Source organism: Physeter macrocephalus, chromosome 10, assembly GCF_002837175.3.
Source record: "Physeter macrocephalus isolate SW-GA chromosome 10, ASM283717v5, whole genome shotgun sequence".
Taxonomy (NCBI): domain Eukaryota; kingdom Metazoa; phylum Chordata; class Mammalia; order Artiodactyla; family Physeteridae; genus Physeter; species Physeter macrocephalus.
The window spans coordinates 87,315,760-87,341,658 of NC_041223.1; the positions used below are offsets into that span (position 1 = coordinate 87,315,760).

The window sequence follows — 25,899 nt, forward strand, 5'->3', positions numbered from 1 at the left end:
CGCAAGAGGGAAGCGATATGGGAACATATGTATATGTATAACTGATTTACTTTGTTGTAAAGGAGAAACTAACACACTATTGTAAAACAGTTTTACTCCAATAAAGATGTTAAAAAAGATAAATAAATAAAATTAAAAAAATTAAATGCAGCTCATGGACATGATTTCTCAATTTTTGGAATAAATATATTTACTGATATCAGACAAGTATGATCCCATATTTGTCTTTAACATTTGAAAATAGCTAGATATTTTTTCCTGTGATTCCATTACTGTCTTTTAAAGCCTGTCAGATATTTATTGTCATCTATTAATGTCAACAATATGTTCTGCAGAATGCTAATTCTCCATGAATAAATAAAAAAGTGTTGTATGTTCAAAATGCTGTATTAAAGTGATTAATTTGCTGAAGCTTTCTAAAAATTTCAGTATGAATTAGGAGAGGAGAGTTGTAGTATATACTGTTTTCCAGATTCTCCAATAACAGAACTCTTTCTTCTGGAAAAAACTCCTAGGTCTAGTGTTTAGCAAAAAACACTCTAGACAAAGTACACTAATTTTAAAATTTTATTGTCTAAAATCATGGCAAATGGAAATTAAAATTTTTCTTTCTAATGACTTCTGTCTGACTCATTGTATATGTTGAATAATAGCTTAGATCAAATTTGTAGAAACACATAACTAATTTGATTTCTCCACATTGGGGGCCTTTTGCCACCGCTTTTACACCTTGGTTTCATTAGGAAAAGCAAGTAAATCTGTTTGAGTGTGGTCTTGATCTTCTGCTTTTGTCTCTCCATTCACATTCGATCCCCCAGAATCCATATTTGGACCCTGAAAGTGTCTAGAGCAAACCCAGAGCAAAGAGAACTGTTCGATGTACTTCCACTATCCCAGAAAAGCTATTCTGGTGGGGCAGCTGTGCCTTAGAATGACATAGGTTTTATTATTGATGAAAAACAGAAAAGCTGCAGAGAAGCAGAACAACAAGCAGACATAAATATTGTGGGAATATTTACCTTTGTTAGTTATAAATATTTACCTTTTGGACTGCTTATGCCATGTTTTGATCTAATTGAAAGATTTTGAGCTGGAGGAAGAGACATCTAAGTGATGGTGTGAAAGGGTTTTAAACAGCAAGGGGCACCTAATTAAACAGTACCACGTGAGGTCACTAGAGTATGAAATAGGTGAAAATTTTGCAAAATTTATTTGTATTCTTGTCAGTTAGAGCAATATCAGGCCAATATCCCTGATGAACATTGATGCAGAAATTCTCAACAAAATATTAGCAAATTGAATCCAACAGTACATTAAAAAGCTCATACAATATGATCAGGTGGAATTTACTCCAGAGATACAAGGATGGTTCAACATCTGCAAAGCAATCATCATGATCCATCAAATTAACAAAATGAAGAGTAAAAATCATCTCATTAGATGCAGAAAAAGCATATGATAAAATTCAACATCCATTTATCATAACAACTGTCAACAAACTGGGTATAGAGGGAATGTACCTCAACAAAATAAAGACCATATATGAAAAACCAATAGCTAACATCATACTCAAAGGTGAAAGGCTGAAAGCTTTTCCTCTAAGATCAGAAACAAGGATGCCCACTCTCATCACTTCTGTTCAATATGGTTTTGGAAGTCTTAGCTACACTAATTATGTAAGAAAAAGAAATAAATGTCATCCAAATCAGAAAGGAAGAAGTAAAACTGCCACTATTTGTAGGTCATTGTAGGTGGCACTACGTATAGAAAACCCTGAAGACTCCACCAAAAAATCTGTTAGAACTAATAAATGAATTCAGGAAAGTCACAGGATACAAAATCAATGTACAGAAATCATGCTGTTTCTATATACTAATAATGAACTATCAGAATGGGAAATTAAGAAAATCTCATTTATAATGGCATCAAATAGAACAAAATACCTAGAAATAAATTTAACCAAAGAGGTGAAAGAACTGTATCCTGAAAATAAGATACTAATGAAAGAAAGCGAAGAAGACACAAGTAGATGGAAAGGTATTCCACATTCTTCGGTTAGAAGAATTAATATTGTTAAAATGTTGCCCATACTACCCAAAGCAATCTACAGATTCAGTGCAATCCCTATCAAAATTCCAATGGCATATTTCACAGAACTAGTGCAAATAATCCTAAAATTCATATGGAACCACAAAAGACCCTGAACAGGCGAAACAGTTTGAGAAAAAAGAACAAAGCTGGAGATATAATACTCCATGTTTTTCAAACTGTAATACAAAGCTACAGTAATAAAAACAGCATTGTACTGGTGCAACAAAAAAGACACACAGATCAATGGAACAGAATAGAGAGCCCAGAAATAAACCCACACATGTATGGACAATTAATTTACAACAAAAGAGCAAAGAACATGCAGTGGAGAAAGGACAATCTCATCAGTAAATGGTGTTGGGAAAACTGGACAGTCACATGTGAAAGAATGAAACTAGACCACTATCTTACACTATACACAAAAATTAAAATGGATTAAAGACTTGAATGTAAGACCAGAAACCATAAAATTTCTAGAAGAAAACATAAGCAGAAACTCATTTACATTGGTCTTAGCAATGTTGTTGTGAATCTAGCTCCAAAAGTAAGCGAAATAAAAGCAAAAATAAACATGAGATTCCATTAAACTAAAAAGTTTCTGCACAGTGAAGGAAACCATGATTAAAATTAAAAGGCCACCAACTGAATCAGAAATATTTTCAAATCATATTTGTTAAGGGGTTAATATCCAAAATATATAGAATTTATACAGCACAGCAACAACAAAAAAGCAATCTGATTAAGAATGGGCAAAGGGGCTTCCCTGGTGGCGCAGTGGTTGAGAGCCCACCTGCCGATGCAGGGGACACGGGTTCGTGCCCCGGTCTGGGAGGCTCCCGCATGCCGCGGAGCGGCTGGGCCCGTGAGCCATGGCCACTGGCCTGCGCGTCCGGGGCCTGTGCTCCGCAACGGGAGAGGCCACAACAGTGAGAGGCCTGCGTATCACAAAAAAAAAAAAAAAAATGGGCAAAGGATCTGAGTAGACTTTTTTTCAAAGAAGATATACACATGGCCAACAGGTGCATGAAAAAAATGCCCAACATCACCAATTATTAGGGAAATGCAAATCAAAACTACAATGAGATCACCTCACATTTGTTAGAATGACTATTATCAAAAAGACAAGAAATTACAAATGTTGGTAGGCTGTGGAGCAAAAGGAATGCTTGTACATTTTGGAAGGACTGTAAATTGGTACAGCCACAATGGAAAACAGTATGGAGATTCCTCGAAAAATAAAGAATGGCCCAGTTATTCCACTTCTGGGTGTTTATCCAAAGAACACAAAACACTAATGCAAAGAGATACATGCATGCCAATGTTCATTGTGGGATCATTCATGAGAGTCAAGATGTGGAAAACAACCTAGGTGTTCACTGATGGATGATGAATGGATAAAGATGTGGTATATGAATACAGTGGAATACTACTCAGCCATTAAAAAGAATGAAGCCCTGCCATATTCCATAACGTGGATGGACCTTGAAGGTATTATATTAAGTGAAATGTGTATGATTTCACTCATATGTGGAATCTAAAAGAACAACAACAAAAAAACAAACTCATAGATACAGAGATCAGTTAGTGGTTATCAGAGGGGAAGGGGGTTAGGAGTGGGCAAAATGGGTGAAGGGGGTCAACTGTATGGTGATGGATGGTAACAAAATAAGCAAACCGAAAAAAGCAAGCTCATAGATACAACAGGCCAGGGGGGTGGGGATGGGTGAAATTGGTTAAGGTGGTCAAAAGGTACAGACTTCTAGTTATAAAATACATGTCATGAGGATGTAATGTACAGTATGGTAACTGTGGTTAATAATACTGTATTGCATATTTGAAAATTGCTAAGACAGTAAATCTTAAAAGTCCTCATCAGAAGAAAACATTTGTAACTGGATGGTGGTGATGGATGTTAACTAGACTTATTGTGGTGACCATTTCACATATATACAGATATTGAATTATTATGTTGTACACCTGAAACTAATATAACATTTTATGTTATGCCTCAGTAAAAACAAGTGTGAAAGATGAGGAAGAAACCTTGGGAAATTTATTTTACATTCTTGTGACTTCTTAGATGTTTTGAATACCTTCGTGTAACTTGCCTCAACTTCAAGACAGACTGGTGTATTCCAGATCAGTTCAGTTCTGAAGCTGGCCACCTGGACGTAGTGCAGACCTCACAGGGTAAAGACACAGTCCCCAACAAGACTGCCCTCGTTTCAGATGCCAGCCACTGGTTCAGGGGTCTGCACTTCTGAGCAACTGGCTACGAAGGTGGGGGAGTTCCTACGCCCCCCTTGGGCTTGATAATTTTAACGGAATGACTCACAGAACTCAGGAAAGTGTTATACTTATTTTATTATAAAAGATACAGATCAGGATCAGCCAAATGAAGAGACACACAGTGTGAGGTCTGGGAGGGTCCTAAGCATAGAACTTATGTGCCCTCCCCTCCTGGAATCAGGGTGCAGCGCCCTCCAGGTATATCAGTGTGTTCACAAACCAGGAAGTTCCACTTAGCACCATTTTCCAGAGTTTTTATTGGACTTTCTTACGTAGCTGTGATTGACTGAATGATTGGCCGCATGATTGAACTCAGTCTCCAGCACTGCGCCACCCCCCCCCCACCTCGCCACTCCCCAGAGGTCAGGCTGGCTCAAAGCCTCAATCTTTTGATTACATGGTTGGTGTTGCAGGTGGCCAACCCCTATACTGACTCATCTCATTAGCATAATGTCAAGTAGGAGCCAAGGGCCCACCATGCATAACAAAGACACTCCTTTCACTCAGGATATTCCAAGGACAAAGATCAGACAAATGCTTCATTATACAATATGTGCTTACTGAACTTTTTTTCCTACCCTTTTATGAAAAATAATATACCTTTAAACCAAAGTTCTTATTTAATGGAAGCCTATGCAGGTTTTTCCTTCAAGGTAATTGCTTGAAGACTATGTATATAAAACATTATTGCTGCAAAGATATTATATACATACTCATGAATCATTAAAATAATGTCCATATTAATTATATGAATGTCCATATTAATTATATGCAATTGTATACACACATATAAACATAAGTATGTGTGTATGTGTATACACGCACAATTTTTCTAAAATAAGTTGTGTATATAGTTTGGGTACTCTTTCTCTGAGTTTTTTTTTTAACATCATCTTTATTGGCGTATAATTGCTTTACAGTGGTGTGTTAGTTTCTGCTGTATAACAAAGTGAATCAGGTATACGTATACATACATCCCCATATCCCCTCCCTCTTGTGTCTCCCCCCCACCCTCCCTATCCCACCCCTCTAGGTGGTCACAAAGCACCGAGCTGATCTCCCTGTGCTATGCGCTGCTTCCCACTAGCCATCCATTATACATTTGGTAGTGTACATATGTCCATGCCACTCTCTCTCTTCGTCCCAGCTTACCCTTCCCCCTCCCCGTATCCTCAAGTCCATTCTATAGTAGGTCTCTGTCTTTATTCCCGTCTTGTCCCCAGGTTCTTCATGACCATTTTTTTTTTTTTAGATTCCATATATATGTGTTAGCATACGGTATCTCTGAGTTTTCTTAAAACGCAATGTATCTTTGAAAAGACACTGCTACTAAACTTTCTAGTATACTTGCCAAGAATAACTATTTTGTACTAATTTTCTGTGGATAATTCTCAGGAACATATTAGTTAGGCTAAAATAAGCAACGTTATTTGATGGTACATCACGTCATCTAAAATCACTACAAAAATTAACTATTCTGCATAAGAAAATTTCCCACATGAATAAGATACTTTTTAAACTTTAACATTTTAATGGAATGCTGTAGTAAATTCTGTTTATTAAACTGAATGAATCAAGCCTCATTTATACATTTGTCATACCCATCATCTGCTTTTGAATTGTGCAGTGTTTGTTAGTTATGTCCTTGGAGGCACATTCAAACATACAGAGCTCGTTTTCCATTCTAGGAGACCCAGTCTGAGTTCTATAGTTTTTCCTTTGCTGTCTGTCAGTTCTCACTTCTTTTCCTTTCCTCTAGCAGGACTTCCTCCTCTGTCCTTGTTACCTTCAGAATGAGCCCCTGAAGGGAGCTGAGAGGATCTGAGTAAGGACCCGGAGACCCTCCTGCAGAGCCACATGCACAGCCCACCAGGAACTGTCTGCTGGTGGACATTTCACTGTCTCAGGGTCTGCAAACTCCAAGATACTTGATGTCTGGAAGTTAGTTAGACATCCGGAGAAGTTGGCTTCTTATTCCCCCAAAGTGGAACATTTTACAATAAATTGCTGTATTTCCTTACATTATAAATTAGAGTATGAAAAAGTTTTTGAATGAAATATTCATTTTTCATTGCTGAAGCCACTTTCTTGAAGTATTTGGAGAGTTTTTTGGTTGTATTAGTGAAATATATCATCTTAAAGTTTTAATGTCATTTTTATATCAGATCCAGATATTACATTTTGGGGTTAAGTTTGAATAAAGAATCAATCACTTTTCCAATGTTAGCAGCATAGTTTAGTTTCTAAAAAAGGTAAAAGTTATTGTAATTTCAGACTAAAATTCAGAAACAAATACAGTTACATTTAAAATGTGGTCAGTGTTTATTTTAAACATTTCTTTGAAATTAACCAATGATAGTCAACTTACTTGGGAACTTTTTTTTTTCCTGAAAATAATTGCTTATAAAGCATATAACCAAGTCCATACAGTGCTGGTTAAGCAAACTAACTGATCTGTCTTATAAATGTGGGTACTCCTCAGAATACTTGATTTTCGTTTTGCAACATGTATCTAAAAAAGATGAGAAACACTTTTATAACCTGTGTATTAATATATGTATACTGAGTTGTTCTCCCACTTGTTTTATTTTCAGTGCATTTAAGTTTACTTAATTCCCCATAACGTATTTAATTTTCCTTGTAAGCCATTGCTAGTTTAAAACAGAGGCATTTAGCATTCTCCATTGAGATTATGTGCTGAGCGCATTCTTCATGTTTTTGACTGTAACTCATCCAGGAGCAATGCAAATACAATAACACTCTTACAATATACATCCCGTTGTATTATGTTTATTCCCATATGTAATTCTACCTTGAACCGTGATGCCTAAAGGATATGAAGCCACACTTCTAGTCATCTTTGTATAATTTCCATCTCAGCATGCAGTTAGCTGTAGCTACTAAGGAGATGTTCTTTGAAGGAGACACGGAAGGTTAGGTCCTCTGGTTCTATATTCCTTTCTTTACATTTGTCATCAGGTAGCAACTTTCACCAGCACTAACATACCAAAGCTTTCTGTAGGACCACTTAGCACTTTTGTAACAGATACATTTCCCCAGCAGCCTCTCAGCACAAAGGTAATGAAAAGAGTCAAACCATTAAACTGTCTCATAGTTTGAAATCTAGTGCCTTCTCCTAAACTTTCTGCATTACATATGGATCTTTTCTTTTAAAAAAATTCTCTAGAGTATCTTCAAGTAACAAATTATAGTTATGATAATCATGGTTATAGAAGTATTTCATATAGTAGTAAAAAAAACACTAAATGTTTTCTATATTTTTTAATAAAAAATCAACTAGAAGGTAGCAAAACATTTAAAATGTTAAACGATATCACATGGCTATAGCATGATTTCTTTTTCTTTTATTCAAAGATTATTTCTATTATGACATTTCTTTGTTCTTAAAAGTAACTTATCAGGGGGCTTCCCTGGTGGCGCAGTGGTTGGGAGTCCGCCTGCCGTTGCAGGGGACGCGGGTTCGTGGCCCGGTCCGGGAGGATCCCACGTGCCGTGGAGTCCGCCTGCCGTTGCAGGGGACGCGGGTTCGTGCCCCGGTCCGGGAGGATCCCACGTGCCGTGGAGCGGCTGGGCCCGTGAGCCGTGGCCGCTGAGCCTGCGCGTCCGGGGCCTGTGCTCCGCAGCGGGAGAGGCCACAACGGTGAGAGGCCCGCGTAACGCAAGGAAAAAAAAAAAAAAGTAACTTATCAAATTCATGATACCAAACACTTAAGGGTAAATTTTACTGTATGTCAATTATATCTCAAAAAATCTGATTTTTTAAAAAAGAGAAATGGTGGTCAGTTAATTTTTAAAAAAGAACAAAAGAACAAGAAATGCAGTACTCCCTTTGCTATAGACACAGTCTCTATGTCAATAAATGTTCATGAGAACACATTCAGTTTTTTCTCTTTTGTGTTTCCAGACTTTTCTGGGTGTTGTGCAGTTTCACTTAGCCTTTGAAACCTAGTTCTGATAAAATGATTTCATTGAATCAGTGGTGACACATGTTTAAAATAGGAAGAAAAAGGGACAAATGTGTTGGCTTTTAATTTCTGTAAATACAAGCCCATTCAGTTGTGCTTTGAGAGATAATTAGTAGATTTATCTGAGGCCAAAGTTAGCTTTCAGTTTCCAAACAAAAGTATTGTGAGTCCACCCCCTTACTGTCACTAATCTTGGGCTTTGGATCAGTGCTCTTAAAAATATATCTACATTTCTTGCTTACTTTGGCACATTTATCAAAGCTTAGCTACGCAGCCTCTAGGAGATTCTTTTTTACTCTGGGTGGTCATCGGTTCTACTCCAGCAAATCTGGTTCCTGCCTCCTGCCTGGTTGCGCAGGTTTTGATGCTGTCTTGGATAGTCTTTATTAAGAGTCCTAAAGAAGAAAGTTTCTTGTTGATTTTATCCCCACTGTCTATTTGGACGTGCGTTTGCCATAAATAATGGCCATCTGGATCTCTGTTTCTAATATATATCAGACATTTCACCAGCTCTGATTTCTTCTACTCACGCGGTATCTGAACTGCATGGCGGTGGTGGCTTAACTTAGTAACTTAGCAGTGCATTCTCTCCCAAGAATTATACTTTTGTCATTTCTCTTGTTCTCCGTGCCTTCCTTCAGGAAGATAAGTGTCAGGCATGTAAGTGACTATAGACCTCATGGAACCAAACAGTCTTTAAGATTTTCTTGGCCTATAGACCTGACTTGGCCTTTGACTGCATGCACCAGTCAGATGGGTCTGGTTCCACTGCCTTAAAGAAGGCTGAGAGGTGGGGTCTGTGCCGAGTGAGCTGTTGCAGAGAATGCTGACACCCCCCAACTCCCCCTTTACGCTCTCTGCTGCTCCCTCGCCTCAGTGCATACTGAACGACCAGAGACCGAGAGCCCTGTGGTAGAAGCCAAACAGGTGCTGGCTTATGCTGACAGTAACTTTCAAGTCATCTCTCCAAAAGAATCCTGCCATCCCATCCAGAAGGAGCTGAGCCTACAGGGTGATCACTCATGACTAACTCATTTCCTGCCCTTCAGTGTCTTCTCACGCACGTGACTCAGCTATCTTCAGAGCTCCTCTGTAGCCCATATAGCATGCACGCACTCTGCATTGCCAGTATTTTCTACTCCTTTGTCTCCCTAGATGCATACAAGGAGCTCTCCTACAGGTAGGGATGCTGTCCTATTCACCTCTGCGTTCTCAGCACTCACCGTGGGGTCTGGCCTTTGAAGGGACCCAGTCAGTGCTTGTAACAGGACTGAAACGAGAGAGGAGGTGCGTGAGGCAGGCAGAAACATAATGTCATAAAGTGCTAAGTATTCTCAGCTGAATTCATCCTTAATGAATTCAGCTACTTTTATTCCAGTCTGTGAGCCCTGTTCTTTCACTTAATAGACTCTTATAATAATAACAAAGTCATCCGGTTTGTACTGCTTTGTCAAGAACTACTGTGATGGAAGTCCAGACAAGTAAATGATCTGTTTGCTTCTCAAAATGCTTGAAAGGCATTTCCAGCCTGAGACTAAGTTTAATATTGTGGTATAAAGTAGTGAAAAGTTCTCTGAGTGGGGTTGATGACCCCATGATTAAGGGCGCAGATCCTAAGAAAGCAGTGGGGGTGCAGGATAAAGCTACTCCACGCTGGCTCAGGGGATCTCACAGAACAGAGAAATGCTTCGTCCCTGTATGCGGAACTCTCTGTTCTTTTCATGAAGAGATTTGAGAATTAAAATTGATGTGGGATCTATCTTATTATTATGTCCAACAATCTGCTATTCTGATGACCAAAAAAAGGATGAATAGGAGTCAAACCCCAGGAGATTTCCCCAGAGAAATGTGCAAATATAAAATTTAAAGCACTTGGGGTTTAATCTGTGACGTTATTGAGTTAGTCACCAAAAGGGCGTACTGCTTAGGTCATTTTTACCAACCTACCACGAGAATAGATGAACAAGTTGATTCATCTCACACTAGTCAAATAACTGGACCTTTTTATATTTCCTATAAGATGCCGTGTTTCACCCACACCTACGCCTACTTCAGGGCCTTCTAATATCAGAAAGACTTTAAAATAATCGTCACACGTTTAGGTTCCTTGTTACCACCCTTCTATGCAAAAAGGAATTGTCTGCTAGATGACTGCTATTCATGAAGGATTTTCTTGGTGGAGGAAAGTAGATGAAGGTGCATCACCAGGTTCTTACACATCTCTACAGGAACAGTTCACAGTGGACGTGAAACGCCCCCAACAGGTGACCTTAGTACAGTACTTGAATAATACCAGTAGCTTTCCTCTAGGTTCAACGTCCCTTATGGATAGGGATGATATCTTTTTCACTTTGGGTAAAAACATAACGATGATGATGATAATGATGATAAATGATAACAGATAATACTTCTTTGAAAATGTGTGATCCTGTGCTGTGTTTTTAATAGTCAGTCTCAAGAAACAGATTTGAGAAGAGTAGGTAAAATTGGTTAATGAGAAAACCATCATCTTTAAACAAGGCTAATTATGACAGATTTTTTAAAAATTCTGTTATGTCTATTCCTTTCATTGATATTTTTATGTATAAATCTTTCAGATTTATACTGAAAGATTAAACTACTTCCCACTGGAAACATGGCAAAATATCAAGATCCTAAATGCTAGGAATTTTAATAGTTTAGAATTTTTCATCTAAGTTACCTACAAATTAGTTACCTACAAATAAGCCCCTTAGAACCAGTCTCTAGGATGCAACATTTTAGGCAGATAACCATACCATTATCTGTTAAAGCAAAATGGATTAATAGCCGCTGAATCCTTTTTATTCTTTTTGCCCTGACACTTTGATCAAAAGGTGATTCACCAGTCTATACCCCTCACTCCCTTTGGGCCTTGGCTCACAATTCATCTCTAGGAAGTCTTCCCTAATTAACTAACTACACTCAGCCTTTTGCCTTATACTCCCTCGGTATGGGTCTGGCACCCAGGTTGCCAGGGTTCTATTGCAACCATAAGTTCATTGATCGATTGTGTGTGTGTGTGTGTGTGTGTGTGTGTGTGTGTGTGTGTGATTTTTCTTTTATACAGATGATATATAATATGCATGTGGTTCTCCTACTCTGTTCTCAGGCACTGTTGCTAGCATGGTCATGTGCAGTATTGCACTGGGCTCTTTCAGTACCTTCTCGTGTGCTTCAGAAGCTGCAAGCTGCTTAGTAAACAGCTGCTGGAGAGTTAACTTTCATCCTCCTCAGCTCCTTGACTGAAATCTACTGCCTTCTAGTAGATAAAAAAAGGCTAAGTTATTAAAACTTAGGGGTAAGTTTTTTCACTTAATTATCAGGTAGACAACTGACCTTTTCCTTTAAAGTACTGTGTTGAATTCATTCTTTTAGAAACTGCTTGTTTTAATTGTATCTTACTTATTGCTTCTGTCTAATAAAATCTGGCGTGTGGGATACTGAGCCAATGGCATGTTATATTCCGTGAACATTTAGTTGAACATTTAGGCCATGCACCTATACTCTTTGACTTGGTTTTCTGCCCTAAACGATCCAGTTTTCTCCTTCATCTCTTACATTTGGAGCAATAAGAGAAATGTCGTGTTGTGTTTTTACCCTTTCCGTAGCAGCATGCTTATTTCTGAAAGAGTCAGACTGCAATTCTTTTTTTTTTTTTTTTTTGCGGTACGCGTGCCTCTCACTGTTGCGGCCCCTCCCGTTGCGGAGCACAGGCTCCAGACGCACAGGCGCAGCGGCCATGGCTCAGCGGGCCCAGCCGCTCCGCGGCACGTGGGATCCTCCCGGACCGGGGCACGAACCCGCGTCCCCCGCATCGGCAGGCGGACTCCCAACCACTGCGCCACCAGGGAAGCCCTCAGACTGCACTTCGGCATGCCCTTGGTTAGCACACTTAAATTGTCAAAGTGTTGTATTTAGTGAACTATTTACGTTTTCATATTTTTCAGCATTAAATATAAGCATCCAAACTGCAAGCCACACCTTAAATGTACAGTACCTTTTGCTACATGATCAGCTGCCAAGGAGTGTGACTGTTTTTGTCCCTTTAGCCACCTCTGTCCCTTCTGTGTCAGAGACAGCAGCAAGCAGCACCTTTCCAAGACAAAGAAAACTTAAGAGTTTCCTTCCTGCCTAGATCAAGTCTCAAGCTTCCAATTTTAAAAGACCAAAATGGAAGAAGGGAGCCCCAGCACAGTGCAGGAAGGTACAGCCATCCTGCGTGGGTATACTGAGCTGCACAGTGCCATCCAGAATCTGGCCCTTTCTACTCTCCACGGGCAGCCTTCATCCTCAGGCTCACAACAAGGCTGCTGGACCTCCAAGCATTACATCTGTATTTCCAAGCAGGACCAATGGTGAAGAGAGAAGGCAAAAGTGCTTTCCACCAGATTTTGCCTGCTATTAAAGCACTTTTTCCCAGAAGCCCCACCCAGTTACTTATATTTCCATTTCTTTGACCAGAATTAGCCTTAAGAGAGACTGGAAAATATACATTTTTTGTTGATCTGTTGTCATTCTGAACAAAACTGGGGTTCTGTTGATGAAAAATGAGGGAGAAATGGGTATGGAGTAAGCAAGTAGATATGTCTGCTTCAAGGATAATAAGTCTTTATAAAAATATCAAGTTAACCTTGACTGAATTTCAACTGAAACAACAATTAGGAAACTGGCACCATTTGTCTCTAGCCTTAATTTCATAATCTAAGTTTTGAAGTAAAATTTTGCAGCATATAAAGAAATATTATTTTTTTTACTATTTAAATAAATATTTGGATACTTTGACTTTCTCAAGGCCAACTCAGAAATAGAAAAATAATCATAAGAAATATTTAATTCTAAAAGTGACCTACAAAAATACATGGTGATTTTCCTACCAGGGAAAGTATTTCCTCTTCTGAAGGTCCCCTACTGTATAAAATGGGATTAGGTGTAAGAAGTAGTCACGGGACTATCGAAGCTGCCTCTCGGGGGTCCTTCAGTTCAGAAAGACCCAGGTAGAGAGACAAATTGATAGCCTTCTATTGGATGTGCAGAGCCATCATGCTTGTGTACTGGGCTTCATTCAGTCTTCCTGGTAGGTGTTCAGGCAAAACACGTGGGCATTTTCCAGGTGAGTATGTTTCATCTGTGTTGGGGATTTCTAGCACTCGTGTGGTTCAGTCTAATTTGACAGTGAGAAAGTAAAAATTACACCAAAATATAGTAGAAGGGTGTCAGCTGTCATCTTAATTCCATTTATTTTAGTTTTTATTCAGCTTATGCACTATTTCAGAAAGTGTCTGAACATATGATTAGGCAGAGCAGGCAGCTGCCAGTGTGATAAAATTTGGGAACTGGAGGAAAGACCTCCCCCACAGACATGCCATCTGAGTCAAGTTGAGCGGAAGGGCTGCTAAGGGGTGTAAGTTAAATGTGTACTGTCTCTAAATGGAGGAGTTAGTTTCAGGTTAATGTTCTATGAGATGTAAATATCTTGGAGCAAAAGAGTTTATCCAATTAATATTATGAGAATAGGCATTTGGGATAAAGGTGGAACCCAAGACAGATAAATTCTGGTAAAAGCAAAGTCCCAAACAATGTAGAGAAATGGGACGCTACAGGGAACCCCAGCCCACCTGGAAGCAGAGCTAAACATGCCCGAAGTGAGATTCTCCAAGCAAATGGAAAGGGACCAAGACATACTCTGCCTGCTTTACACCCATAAAACTCCTGGAAGAAACACAGGCAGTGAGTGCCTTGACATTGGTCTTGGCAATTATTTTTTGGATTGACACCAAAAGCAAAAATCAACCTGGGGCTACTTCAAACTTTTAAAAAGCTTCAGCAAAGCAAAGAAAGTCAACAAAATGAAAAGGCAACCTACTGAATGGGAGAAAATGTTTGCAAATCATATACCTGTTAAGAGGTTAATATCCAAAATATATAAAGAACTCATATATCTCAAGAGCAAAAAACCATCCAATTAAAAAATGGGCAGAGGAGCTGAATAGACGTTTTTACAAAGAAGATGTACACATGGCCAATAGGTACGTGAAAAGATTCCCAACATCACTATCATCAGGGAAATGCAAATTAAAACCACAATGAGATATCACCTTACACCTGTTAGGATGGTTATTATCAAAACGACAAGAAATAACAAATGATGGTGAAGATGTAGAGAAAAACGGCACCCTTGTGCACCTGCTGGTGGGAATGAAAACTGGTACAGCCACTATGGAAAACAGTACGGAGATCCCTCAAAAAATTAAAAATAGAATTACTGTATGATCCAACAGTTCCACTTCTGAGTATTAGTGTTAACTAATTTGAAACACTAATTAGAAAAGATATATGCACTGCACCCCTGTGTCCACTGCAGCATTATTTACAACAGCCAAATAGCGAAGACATGGAAACAACCTAAATGTCGTCAGTGGATGAATAAAGAAAAGGTGGGGTATATATACACATGCACATATACATATATACACACACACACATATATATATATGTATGTATGTAAAATGGACTATTATTCAGCTGTAAAAAAAAGAATGAAGTCATTCCATTTGCAACACATGGACGGACCTTGAGGCGTTATGCTAAGTGAGATAAGTCAAATAGTAAAAGATAATCACTGTGTGATCTCTTTTGTATGTGAAACCGAAAAACAAACAACTGAGCTCCTGGATATGGAAAACAGATTGGGGGTTGCCTCAGGTGAGGGTAGGGGGCAAAATGGGTGAAGGGAGTCACAAGGTGCAGATTTCATTATAAAATGAATAAGTCATGGGGATGTAATGTACAGCTTGATGACTATAGTTGACACTGTACTGCATGTTTGAAAGTGGCTAGGAGAGTCAATCTTAAAATATCACAAGAAAACAATTTTGTAACTATGTAGGCTGATGGATTTTTAATGGACTTACTGTGATGATCATTTTGCAGCATATACAAATATTGAATCACTACATTGTACACATGAAACTAATATAATGTGATGTCAATTGTACCTCAATCAAGAAAAAGAAAGTATCAGTTATCTGTATATGTTTGATTCTTTTATCAGACAACCTTGTTGAAGATAATTTCTCTGGGCTCTAAAAGAATGTTTCTTCATTTATGTGTTATTACAGTGGATAAATTTGTTGGAATGTTTCCAACATATTTCTTAATAAGCAAATGATAAAGCCAGTTTATATCTTTACATGCTTCCTGTATCCCCTCATGTTCTGCTTTCCATCGTGCACTTTTTAGGCCTTCCTTTGATTTTCTCACTTTCAGCCATCTAGGCCAAATAACTTCTACAAGAAACATCTACCTTTTTTCTCATGACCATGTATCTGATTCCACACAATCTAATCCTCCTCCTCCCCAATTTGTGTAGTCTCAGGATGAGATCACATCTAGTCGCTTACAGGTCATAACCCTAACTGCTTTAGGACTGAGTTATACTTCGAAACACGTTCCTAAAACCCTACCGCCAAAGATCCTTTTGTTATCATTGACAGGAGTATCAGGCATTGGAAGTCTTTGGTGAAACGTTGAATTCAACACACAAGATTTGTTGTGTGTTAGACTCTCTGCCGAGTATTCGCAGATTCATCTCAGTAACGAATTATAGCAGCACCGTAGAGAAAGGATTCAGAACTTTGTAAACCATAAGGAGAAAAAGTCATTCACCAAGACTGGAAGAGGAAATGTTCTCTTTTGTTCTCTCTCCCCCCACTCCAATCAAAGGAACGGGAGGATAGAAGGTGTTAAATAAGTATTTTACTTTTTGTTCAAAAATTTGATCTCTTTATTTGGCTTTTGCTGATCTGAGCTACAACCAATATTTTTTTAAAGGAGTTTTTTTTTTTTTAATTGGAGTACAGTTGCTTTACAGTATTGTGCAACATTGTGTTAGTTTATACTGTAAAGCAAAGTGAATCGGCTATACATATACATATATCCCCTCTTTTTTGGATTTCCTTCTCATTTAGGTCACTGCAGAGCACTGAGTAGAGTTCCCTGTGCTATACAGTAGGTTCTCATTAGTTTGTTGTTTATCTGTAGGTGCAAGCCAGTTACGATGTGACACGCTACGAAAATATTTTCTCTGTGTTCTGGGTTCTGGAACAACTTCTTCAGAAGGAAACTGAAGAAGGCAATGCTTCAAGAATAGGGCATGAGGACCAAGAAATCAAGAAATTTCTTCAGAAGCATGATGAAACTATTTTGCAGCTCTCTGATGCATTTCCTTTATTTACTTTTTATTTATGGAGACTGGGCACTCTCTTGAACTCAGTAGCTGTTGAAAATAACTCACTTCCTTAGCAATTTACCAAATATCAGACGCATACTAAACTTGAACATATGAAGATCTTGTGCTTTACAGATTTTCAAGAATATTTTTAAATGAGCATTTTAAATGCATCTCTACATATAATCATTAATTCAATTTAATAGTCTTAAATTGTGTATGAAAGATTATGAGTCATACTTCTATACTAAAATCAGCCAGTTTCAGTTGAGAATGCCCTCCTTAGTCTTATGGAACGATATCTTACAATATGTTACTCAATACAGTCTAGCTCTGTTATTCTCTAAAATGGACCATTGTCTTTTATTAAAAAATTACAATTTAAAAGATTTTCATGTAATAGATGCTAAAAGGTAACAGAAGAGATCTTATGTTTTGTTACTTTATCAACAGAGCATTTAAAATAAGTGGTTATAAATGATAAACTTTTATTTCTTAATTAGTTAAATAGTTTTCTCACATGCAGTTCTTGCAACATCTGCTTGGATTGAAGACCTTGACCGAGTCAGAGAGTCTGAAAACAGACTTAGGCCACTTTGAAAACGCCTCTTCCATAGTATCCGATTCTGTTTTTCAGTTGCTGGATGGCTTGATCACTTTTTACCAAGAACCCAAACTTCCTTGTTCAAGCTTTTGGATCGAAGCTGTGGATACTTTAGCTAGACTGATCAGTGACTGTAACTTATCTAATCATATTCTTAAAAAGGGTTCCAAGAAGTTGGAAGAATTTGAGAAGACCCTGCTACAGGTTATTTTAAGGAACAGCCTTATCAATCGCTTTCAGGTGCAGCATTATGTCTCTCAGAGTCTGGTAACCCTGGGAAGTTGCAGCTTGTTGAGAAAATCTATAATATCTCTGCTTCTGTCAGAAGTAAACAGCTTCGCTGATGATCTGAGTGCCATCAATCAGGTGCAAGCCAGTTACAATGTGACACGTTATGAAAATATTTTCTCTGTGTTCTGGGTTCTGGAACAACTACTTCAGAAGGAAACCGAAGAAGGCAACGCTTCAAGAATAGAGCATGAGGACCAAGAAATCAAGAAATTTCTTCAGAAGCATGATGAAACTATTTTGCAACTCTCTGATGCATTTCCTTTATTTACTTTTTATTTATGGAGACTGGGCACTCTCTTGAACTCAGTAGAGATAGGAACTGTTGAAAATAACTCACATCCTTAGCAATTCACCAAATAGCAGAAGCATACTAAAGGTGAATATATGAAGCTCTTGTGCTTAACAGATTTTCAAGAATATTTTTAAATGAGCATTTTAAATGCATCTCTAAATATAATCATTAATTCAATTTAATAGTCTTAAATTGTGTATAAAAGATTATGAGTCATATTTCTATACTAAAGTCAGCCAGTTTCAGTTGAGAATGCCCTCCTTATTCTTATGGAACGATATCTTACAATATGTTACTCAATACAGTCTAGCTCTGTTATTCAATTAATGGACCATTAATTGCCTTTTATTAAAAAATTACATTTTAAAAGATTTTCATGTAATAGATGTTAAAAGGTAACAGAAGAGATCTTATGTTTTGTTACTTTATCAACGGAGCATTTAAAATAAGTGGTTATGAGATTTTTTTTAAACTTTTCTTTCTTAAATAGTTTCACTTATATAATTTTCTGTTGTCTTAGAGGGGACTCATGTAGAAGGAGAAAAGTTTTTAACATTTGTAAACCTAATGGCCTTTAAGTTCATATAATCAACATATTTGTCAAGTCCTTTTGAAAATACTAATTAGTTGTTAAAAATGTTCTGTGTTTGTTTTTCAACAAATTGTTTTGACTCTGTTGATTATATAAAATATTCCTATCGTTAAAATGTAGTTGTTATGTGTAATTAAGTCTAACATCTGTCTAGAAATATACTTTATATTTATTAAAAGTATATTTATACTTATGAACGTATTGGTTGAATTTTCCAGTCACACAATTTCGTTGACTTTCATTCAATTATTAAAACCATAACCAACTAACTTAATGAGAACACATTATTTACTTTCCTATAGTGCAATTTAGGGCACAACAGATACAAATTTGCTTTATTATTTATTGTATGTGATATTGTTTATAAGTTCATTACCATTCCTGAATGTCACTGGTATTAAAAAACAATTTATATAAAATCGGATCATTATCTGACACACATTTGTGGAGTTATTTCTAGCTTTCTATCACTAGAAAAGATAAAGCCTTTTTTATAATACTGAAACAAAATGTATCAGTCAGCTATTGTTATGTAACAAAGAACCACACAATCTTAGTGGTGTACAGCAATAAGTGTTTCTTCTCAGATGTCTGTGGGTTGCTTCAGGGTCAGTTCATCTGGGCTCTGCTGGAAAACTCCTCTGTTGGCAGCTCCCACTGGGCAAGGTTCCTTTTTATAGATTGGGCTTTGTTCTCTTCCACATGTGCTTACCCTGGGCAAGAGCAAAAGGGCTAGGCTGAGAAATCACACACTCTTACTCCTGCCCACATGCCCGGGCCGAGTACTTCACAGGGTCAAGCCCAGAGGAAAGAGACAGAGAAGTACCCTCCACCTTGAGTGGGAAGACTTGCAAAGTTACATGTCAAAGGGTATGGATACACAAGAGGCTAAAGAGTTGGGGCAGATAATTTGCTCCACCGCACTTCCTAGTTGAGCACACGAAGGATATTCGCGATCCTGAATTAGAAGGAATTTTTTCTATTATTTATTTGATTCCTGGGAACATCTCTGAAGATTTGTACAAATTCACTACCCACAACATCACCCCATCATCTCTCTTCTGTAATGAGTAGACAAGGTGGATAAATATACAAGCAACAGCAGCGGCCCTTTTTCCACTGCAGTCAGACAATGTAGTGACCCTAAGAATAATTCCAGTAATCTTCAAAGCTTCATGGCCTGAAAATTAGCCTAGAAAATGTATTTTTTACAGAAGAAGAGACAAGATGTTGGGGTCACCGTTAACGTACGATATGGAGATACATTTTATTTCTATTTGGTATTATGTTTATGTAAACACTTAACTTCAGTCATTTCTACAATACCTAACCCTTCCTTTCCTGTGTTTAGGTCTATAACACTGTTAACTGTGCAGTGTATGTGTTGGGCTGGCTGAAAAGTTGACCCAACTAACTTCTTGGTGAACCCAATAGTATTGAGGCCTAAATTGCCTGCTGGTGCAAAAGATCAAATGAGACATTTGTATCTCTGTGTTTCAGTAAAATGGTGAAAGATAGAGAATGAATGAATGAATGATTTAAGCTAGAATTAACAATATCTAAGTGGTGTAGCAATTAAGACTTGGGGGATAATAATAATGGAGACGTTAGCATTTAGGCAGCGATGAAATTGGATGTAGGATAGGATGGGAAATAATGACCATAGAACACTCCTAAAAATGGAGGAAATAATGAAAATGTTAAGTGCTTACACTCATATAGTATTTATTATATGTAGTGTACGTATATATGTAATAAATAGATGCCCTGATCTAAGCATTTTACATATATTTACTCATTCGATTCCCCCAACAACTCTATGTGATAGGTAACATTGTTACCTCCATTTTAGAGATGGGGAACTCAGGCAAACCAGGAGGGGAGACTTGGGTTTCACCCCCAGGAATTCTGTCTTTGCAGTCGAGTCCCCTAATCAGCTGTCCGGGCACTTCATGAAACTTTCACAAATACCACTTCTTTGCGATTGTCATCAAAGCTTTATCAGCCCTCAGCTACAACTCTTATGGCACGGCAGTTCATTTTTAGCTTATTTTGGATTCTTCAACCCGTGCTGAGCAGCTGTCCTTTTCTGGATTGTAGCATTTTACCATAGTCAAGACTCTTTACTAGATATGTTATAGAGCATCTTCCAACGCTAATGTTCTAAAAAGTGCAAAGCTCTCTCTAAAGGTGGGGTAGGTGGACTTTCAGGGTGCAGTGCTCAGCCCCGTGGTGAGAGGAAACAAATCTGATTATTTTGTTCTTGGATCTATAAATAGATGCAATTCTTTCACAACCTGTCCTACTGATTAATCATGTCTGTTGTCATCCTATAAATAAGGGCAGGATATTCCTAAAGAGGCAAGCAAAAAAGCCTTTCACGTTTCCATATTTTTATGTACATTTGTAGATTTTTAAAAAATACTGATGGCCCTGGTTGGTGATAATGTGGTTTCATTTATTCATCAACTATTAAGCACCAACTTTGTGCAAATGAATTATTTGTACATATGAAAAGCATACTAAATAAACTTTATCTTTTATCATGTTTATAAAAGAGAAATTTCTTTTAACAGTCACTGTAACAACCCAACAGTCAATATAACAACCAAATAAAAAGTCGGTTTGTATTTGCTGAAGGAGATTATTAGGGTGATGATATTTACCTAATATTGAAAAAAAAGATATAGGATTTTTATTATTTTTGAAAGTCAATTTATTCTTTTAAAATTACCTATAGAATTGGACAGCACTAAATTTATCTGGCCAAAGAATGGGCTACTCTTTTAAGAACTGTCGAACTATTATAGAATATGATTGACACGTAGGAAATGACGTTGGCCTCTTATTTGTCTTTCATTTAATATGAAAGTGCTCTAGGTTGTTTTAAGAATCAACTACTAATAGGAAGTAAAGCTTGTAAAAAGAAAATATGAACCTAACATTCAAGACATCAAACTCCATTTTATAATTCATGGGTGTACATTCTGAGTTTGTAATATTTTCTTTGGATATTTGAATCTAATTTCTCTTGTAGCTGCTTAACCGGTTGGTGAACTTCTGTTGTATTTTAGTCTGTAGTTGTTAAGTGTTCCGTGGCCGACCCATTTGAGCAACCAGGTTTACAGTGATGACATTAACCTCAGTTGTCTCTGATGCAAAGCAGTGCTTCTCAAATGTGGGCCCCCGGCCGTAAGCATCAGCAGCTCTTAGGAGGCCGTTAGAAGTACATGTTCTAGGGTCCCACACCAGACCTACTTTAGAATCAGAAAGGCTGGGCTAGAGCCCAGAAATCTGTGTTGGATCAAGCCCTCCACCAATGTTTAAGAACCACTGCCATGTATACGTATAACAGATTCACTTTGCCGTACAGCAGAAACTGACACAACGTTGTAAAGCAACTAGACTCCAATAAAAAATTAAAAAATGAAAAATAAGAACCACTGCCATAAACACTGTTTTTTACTGAACAGGAGGGCTTACCGCATATAATATCATTCAGAAAGTAGAAATTCAGTCATCCCAAATGACTTTACTGAATTTTTAAACTTCCCCAGTGAGCGCCTTAAAATTCCAAAGGAGGATTTGGGGAACCTAAATTATTCACGATTTACTTAAAATGAGTAGCAGATTTATAAACACAGCAACCCTAACAGCACTTTACAAATGAGCATCTTTACACTTAGCTTTTAGTTCCTCCACTAAAATACTCTCTGTTGGTGGTATTTTAAAAAATTATTGTAATCTGAGTTTAAGAGATAGAAACGCATTACAGCTTTCTGCATTAGTCCTAGCGTGGAGCGTGCAGAGATGCAGACAGGATGTTACTTTTGGTCAAGATATTGGGCATCTCCAGTAGTATCAGGATATTTCTCTTATTCCAGGAGTTCTGTTTTTATACACACAGTACATACAGTTTAGTTATAAATATATGATTCTATTTCTCAACCCTAGAGACGAAATTCTATCTTCTTTCAATCCTGGAATATGATGAGATGTAAATAAATAATAAACAATGGCCTGTTCTCAACTCTTGTGCTTAACTTATCTTCGCCACTTTGAGTCTTTACCGCGTTACTGTAACCTCCAGAGGGACCTAAGGACAGCACCCCCGATGTGATGAGGAAACAGAACCGTCACTCCTTTTAGCTTTAACGACTTGCTAAGACATTTTCATGAATGAGTAATCATTTCAGGAACACCAGAAACACCAGACACCCCACCAGCATGGAAAAGGGCGTGTTTGTTCTTACTTCTCTTTCAAACTCACACTCGACTTCAACATTCATTTTGTAAAAAGAGATCCAAACCTCTTGAAACTAAGTCTATTGTTTTAGAAACAAAATATCCTTTCTTATATTTTACCTCGTGGTCCTTAAGTGTTGATAGCTAACTTGCACTCAGGACGGGGCGCAGGTCCTGGAACTACCCTGACGTGATCTTCCCCTCTGCGAGGACTCCACAGCCAGAGCACTCTGCGGGGCGTGACCAAGGTCCATTCAAATGTGTGGTTTGTCCCGTTCCACAGTGGCTCGTGACCAAGAAGTGTAGCTCGCCACAGCTGGCTAGGCATCTTACCTCACAACTTGATAAAATCTAGGAGAGAGTTCCAGAGACTGGGCTGAGAAAATACAGCCACTCCAATTATACAACCAACAGACAAAAAAACAGAGCTAGAAGTTACTATAGAAATGTGAGGATGTCCCCAACTCCAAATGAATATACTGATATCATTCCCATGTGAAAAGTTAAAAATAATTTCTAAGGCTAGTATGAGCTTGGCTCATGACATACTTTCCTTTTAATTAGAGCCTCTTCCATACAGACCATCCAATCCATGTGCCTTTGCACCATCGCTTTATTAAGGCAGGTTGTAATACCCAGCACTTAGTGAACCCCTGCTATGTGCTAGGTATGCCACTCAATGCTTGGCATTTATTATTTTGCTTAATCCTTCTAACAACCTTAGGGGGTAAGTATATTATCATCCCCAGTTGGATGATAATATACTTAGGAATGCATTACTTACATGCTATATTGCAAGGAGAAACTGAGAGTATTGTAAGTAATGCATGCATTGCTTACATGCTCTGTGTATATTGTAAGTAATAAGCTCATAATCACAAGGCTGGGAAAAAAAAAACAGAGCCAAGATTCAAAGAGGCAACGAGCCACTGAGTCCAGAGCCTGCATTCTGAGCACTCAGCTACCCTCAGCTGCCATGTGCCCTGCAAAAGTGGAAACTAAGTGTACAGAATAAAGCTACCCTGACAGTAAAACTCCAGTGTGCACTCTTTTTAGGAGTTCATTTTAGACATACACAGCATGTGCTTGTGATAATTACAGTGGTGGGCAATTTACACTCCATTAAGTAAAACTGGGATGGGATGATTGAAACATTCCTTTATATTTGGAAGAATAAAAGAAGTTCAGAAAGACACCAGAGATATCCAATTGGTGGCATTTATTTAAATGAAATAGATATAAATTCTGCTCTAGTATCTGATTGTTTTGTAAGCCAGTATGAGTAACACGTTCCAAGGATAAAGGAGGTTAAATCTTTCAAAATGCGAGGATCAAGATCAGACAACCGTATGTGGATTACAGTTAATTCCTAAGTCTTAGACATGGAAATAAATAATACATGTGAAGCACAGTTTCTCTATATTGGCTCCAAAATCATACTTTTCTGTTGTAAGTGTAAAGAAAAATATCTCTATTTCATGATTGAAACTGATGAGTATGAGCCTCTTGGCAGTATTTGACATTTCTAAACAATCCTATGCAGTGGAAAGAAAACGTCTTCATAACTCTACACATGACAGGAAAAAAGAGGTATAAATAAATAAATAATTTAAAGCATCTCAGTGACATGTTCCCCCAAAAAGTTTAGGCGGCTCTTGTTGACTCATGTTCCTTTGATCTGGGAAAAGAGACATGGGGACTTGACCGGCGCTCTGCCTTGTCCGTCAGCTCTCACTGCACCCAGTTTCATTTGAGAGCTTTTCTATTTTTCCCACAGGGAGACAACAGTGAAGCCCAGGAAGGCACAGGCTGTGGAAGGCACAGAGGCGGGGGAACGTGTTGTGGAGCGGATGGAAGGACAGAGAACAGAGCGCCGTCACTGGCCCAGCCACTGTGTGACTCAGGACAAGTAATTTAATACTCTTGGTTTCTCCTTGTAATATGGAGCGTCTGTGTTTCAGTTTTCCAGTGGCAAGTACAAAGAGTATCTGTATTTCTGCTTGGAAAGTGTGTTTCTCTGAATGTATGCATAAATGATTAGACTAAAACTGTGCAAGGTACCTACCCCTTATTACTAAATGTGACTGCTCAGCATTGGAAGTTTTGTCTCTTTTCTGTCTTCATGGAAGTCTTCCCTCGATATGTATTTTTACACATGTAACACGTTCTAGTACTCAGAGTTAAAAGATGAGGGTATCATTCTATCCCTGTCATATAAATAAAAACTCATAAAACATATAAATAAAAGCATGAGCTGAAATTCAGTAACTGTTTTCCTCAGGGAAAAAAAAAGAATATTACCAATTGTGAGTAATTACAGGTTAACTCACAGTACAAGGTACCTTAGCTGCATCTTAGATTAAGCTGACGTTGGGTCCTTATGGAAAAAATCTTATCTCCGTGTAATATAACGGAATTTTTATGTAAAATATATTCCACTTTCCAGTTAGCCTCCTTATAAATGAACTTTTGTGTCCCAACTCATTTGTCAGCATGTTACATATAGACTGTCAATAGAAACTTCAAACCTTTTCCACCCTTGACAACCATGAGTTGTTACTGTTTTTAACTAAGTTACTAAAGGACAGTTCTTCATCAAGAGTTGTACAACTGTCAATGACAAAAGTGTCATATATTTCTTTACCTTTAATATCTAAAAGAAAGTACTGTTTAAAGAATGTCTTAAAGGAAGTTATGCGTATTGCTTGGACATAGTGGAAAGAAGGTCATAGGATTTTCATATTTGGCTCATAATATTGTGATTGACTTGAATAAATGAACAAATATGACAGGATTTTGTTTAGTATTTTCCATTGCTTTTATAATGTTTTTATCATTTGATAATTCCCATTGCTTTTGGTGATGGGAAAGAAGGACCAGGTGGCCAGTGCATTCCAGCACAGGTTGCTGCATTATTCTGCACTTTTGAAACTACATGAGGGTCCTCCATTAGGGCCTCTACTTCTTGCCAGCTCAAGAGAATGAAGAAGGGTTCTACCAAAATGGGGACAAAGATAAGGAGGATGAAAGAAGGGCTCAGTTTACTTTTGCTTCACTTCTTACAATCACTGTTTACTTTGGCTGCTTTAAACTTTTAATCATTCAAAGAACAGATAATTCCTTTCTTGCTCCTGGATACCTCTGCTGATAGTACAAAGGGTAATTCATAGCTAATGTTAATGTGCATTCAAAGAGATTATATGGAAAAAATATTTTATCTCTATTTTCTTCTCAAAATGGGGCAAGGGAAGCATAGCAGTA

The 25,899-nt window shown here is 37.8% G+C and overlaps 1 protein-coding gene across 1 annotated transcript in view; it reads left to right on the plus strand.

The window, feature by feature from the left end:
* The window catches only part of MEI4 (meiotic double-stranded break formation protein 4), a 202,715-nt gene extending 184,861 nt beyond the window's left edge, over nt 1-17,854 (plus strand). Inside the window, exons 4-5 of the mRNA XM_024132967.2 lie at nt 16,428-16,658; nt 17,126-17,854. Coding sequence (XP_023988735.1) covers nt 16,428-16,658; nt 17,126-17,854 — 960 coding nt within the window. The remainder of the gene's footprint in view (nt 1-16,427; nt 16,659-17,125) is intronic.
* Nucleotides 17,855-25,899: the final 8,045 nt, after the last annotated feature.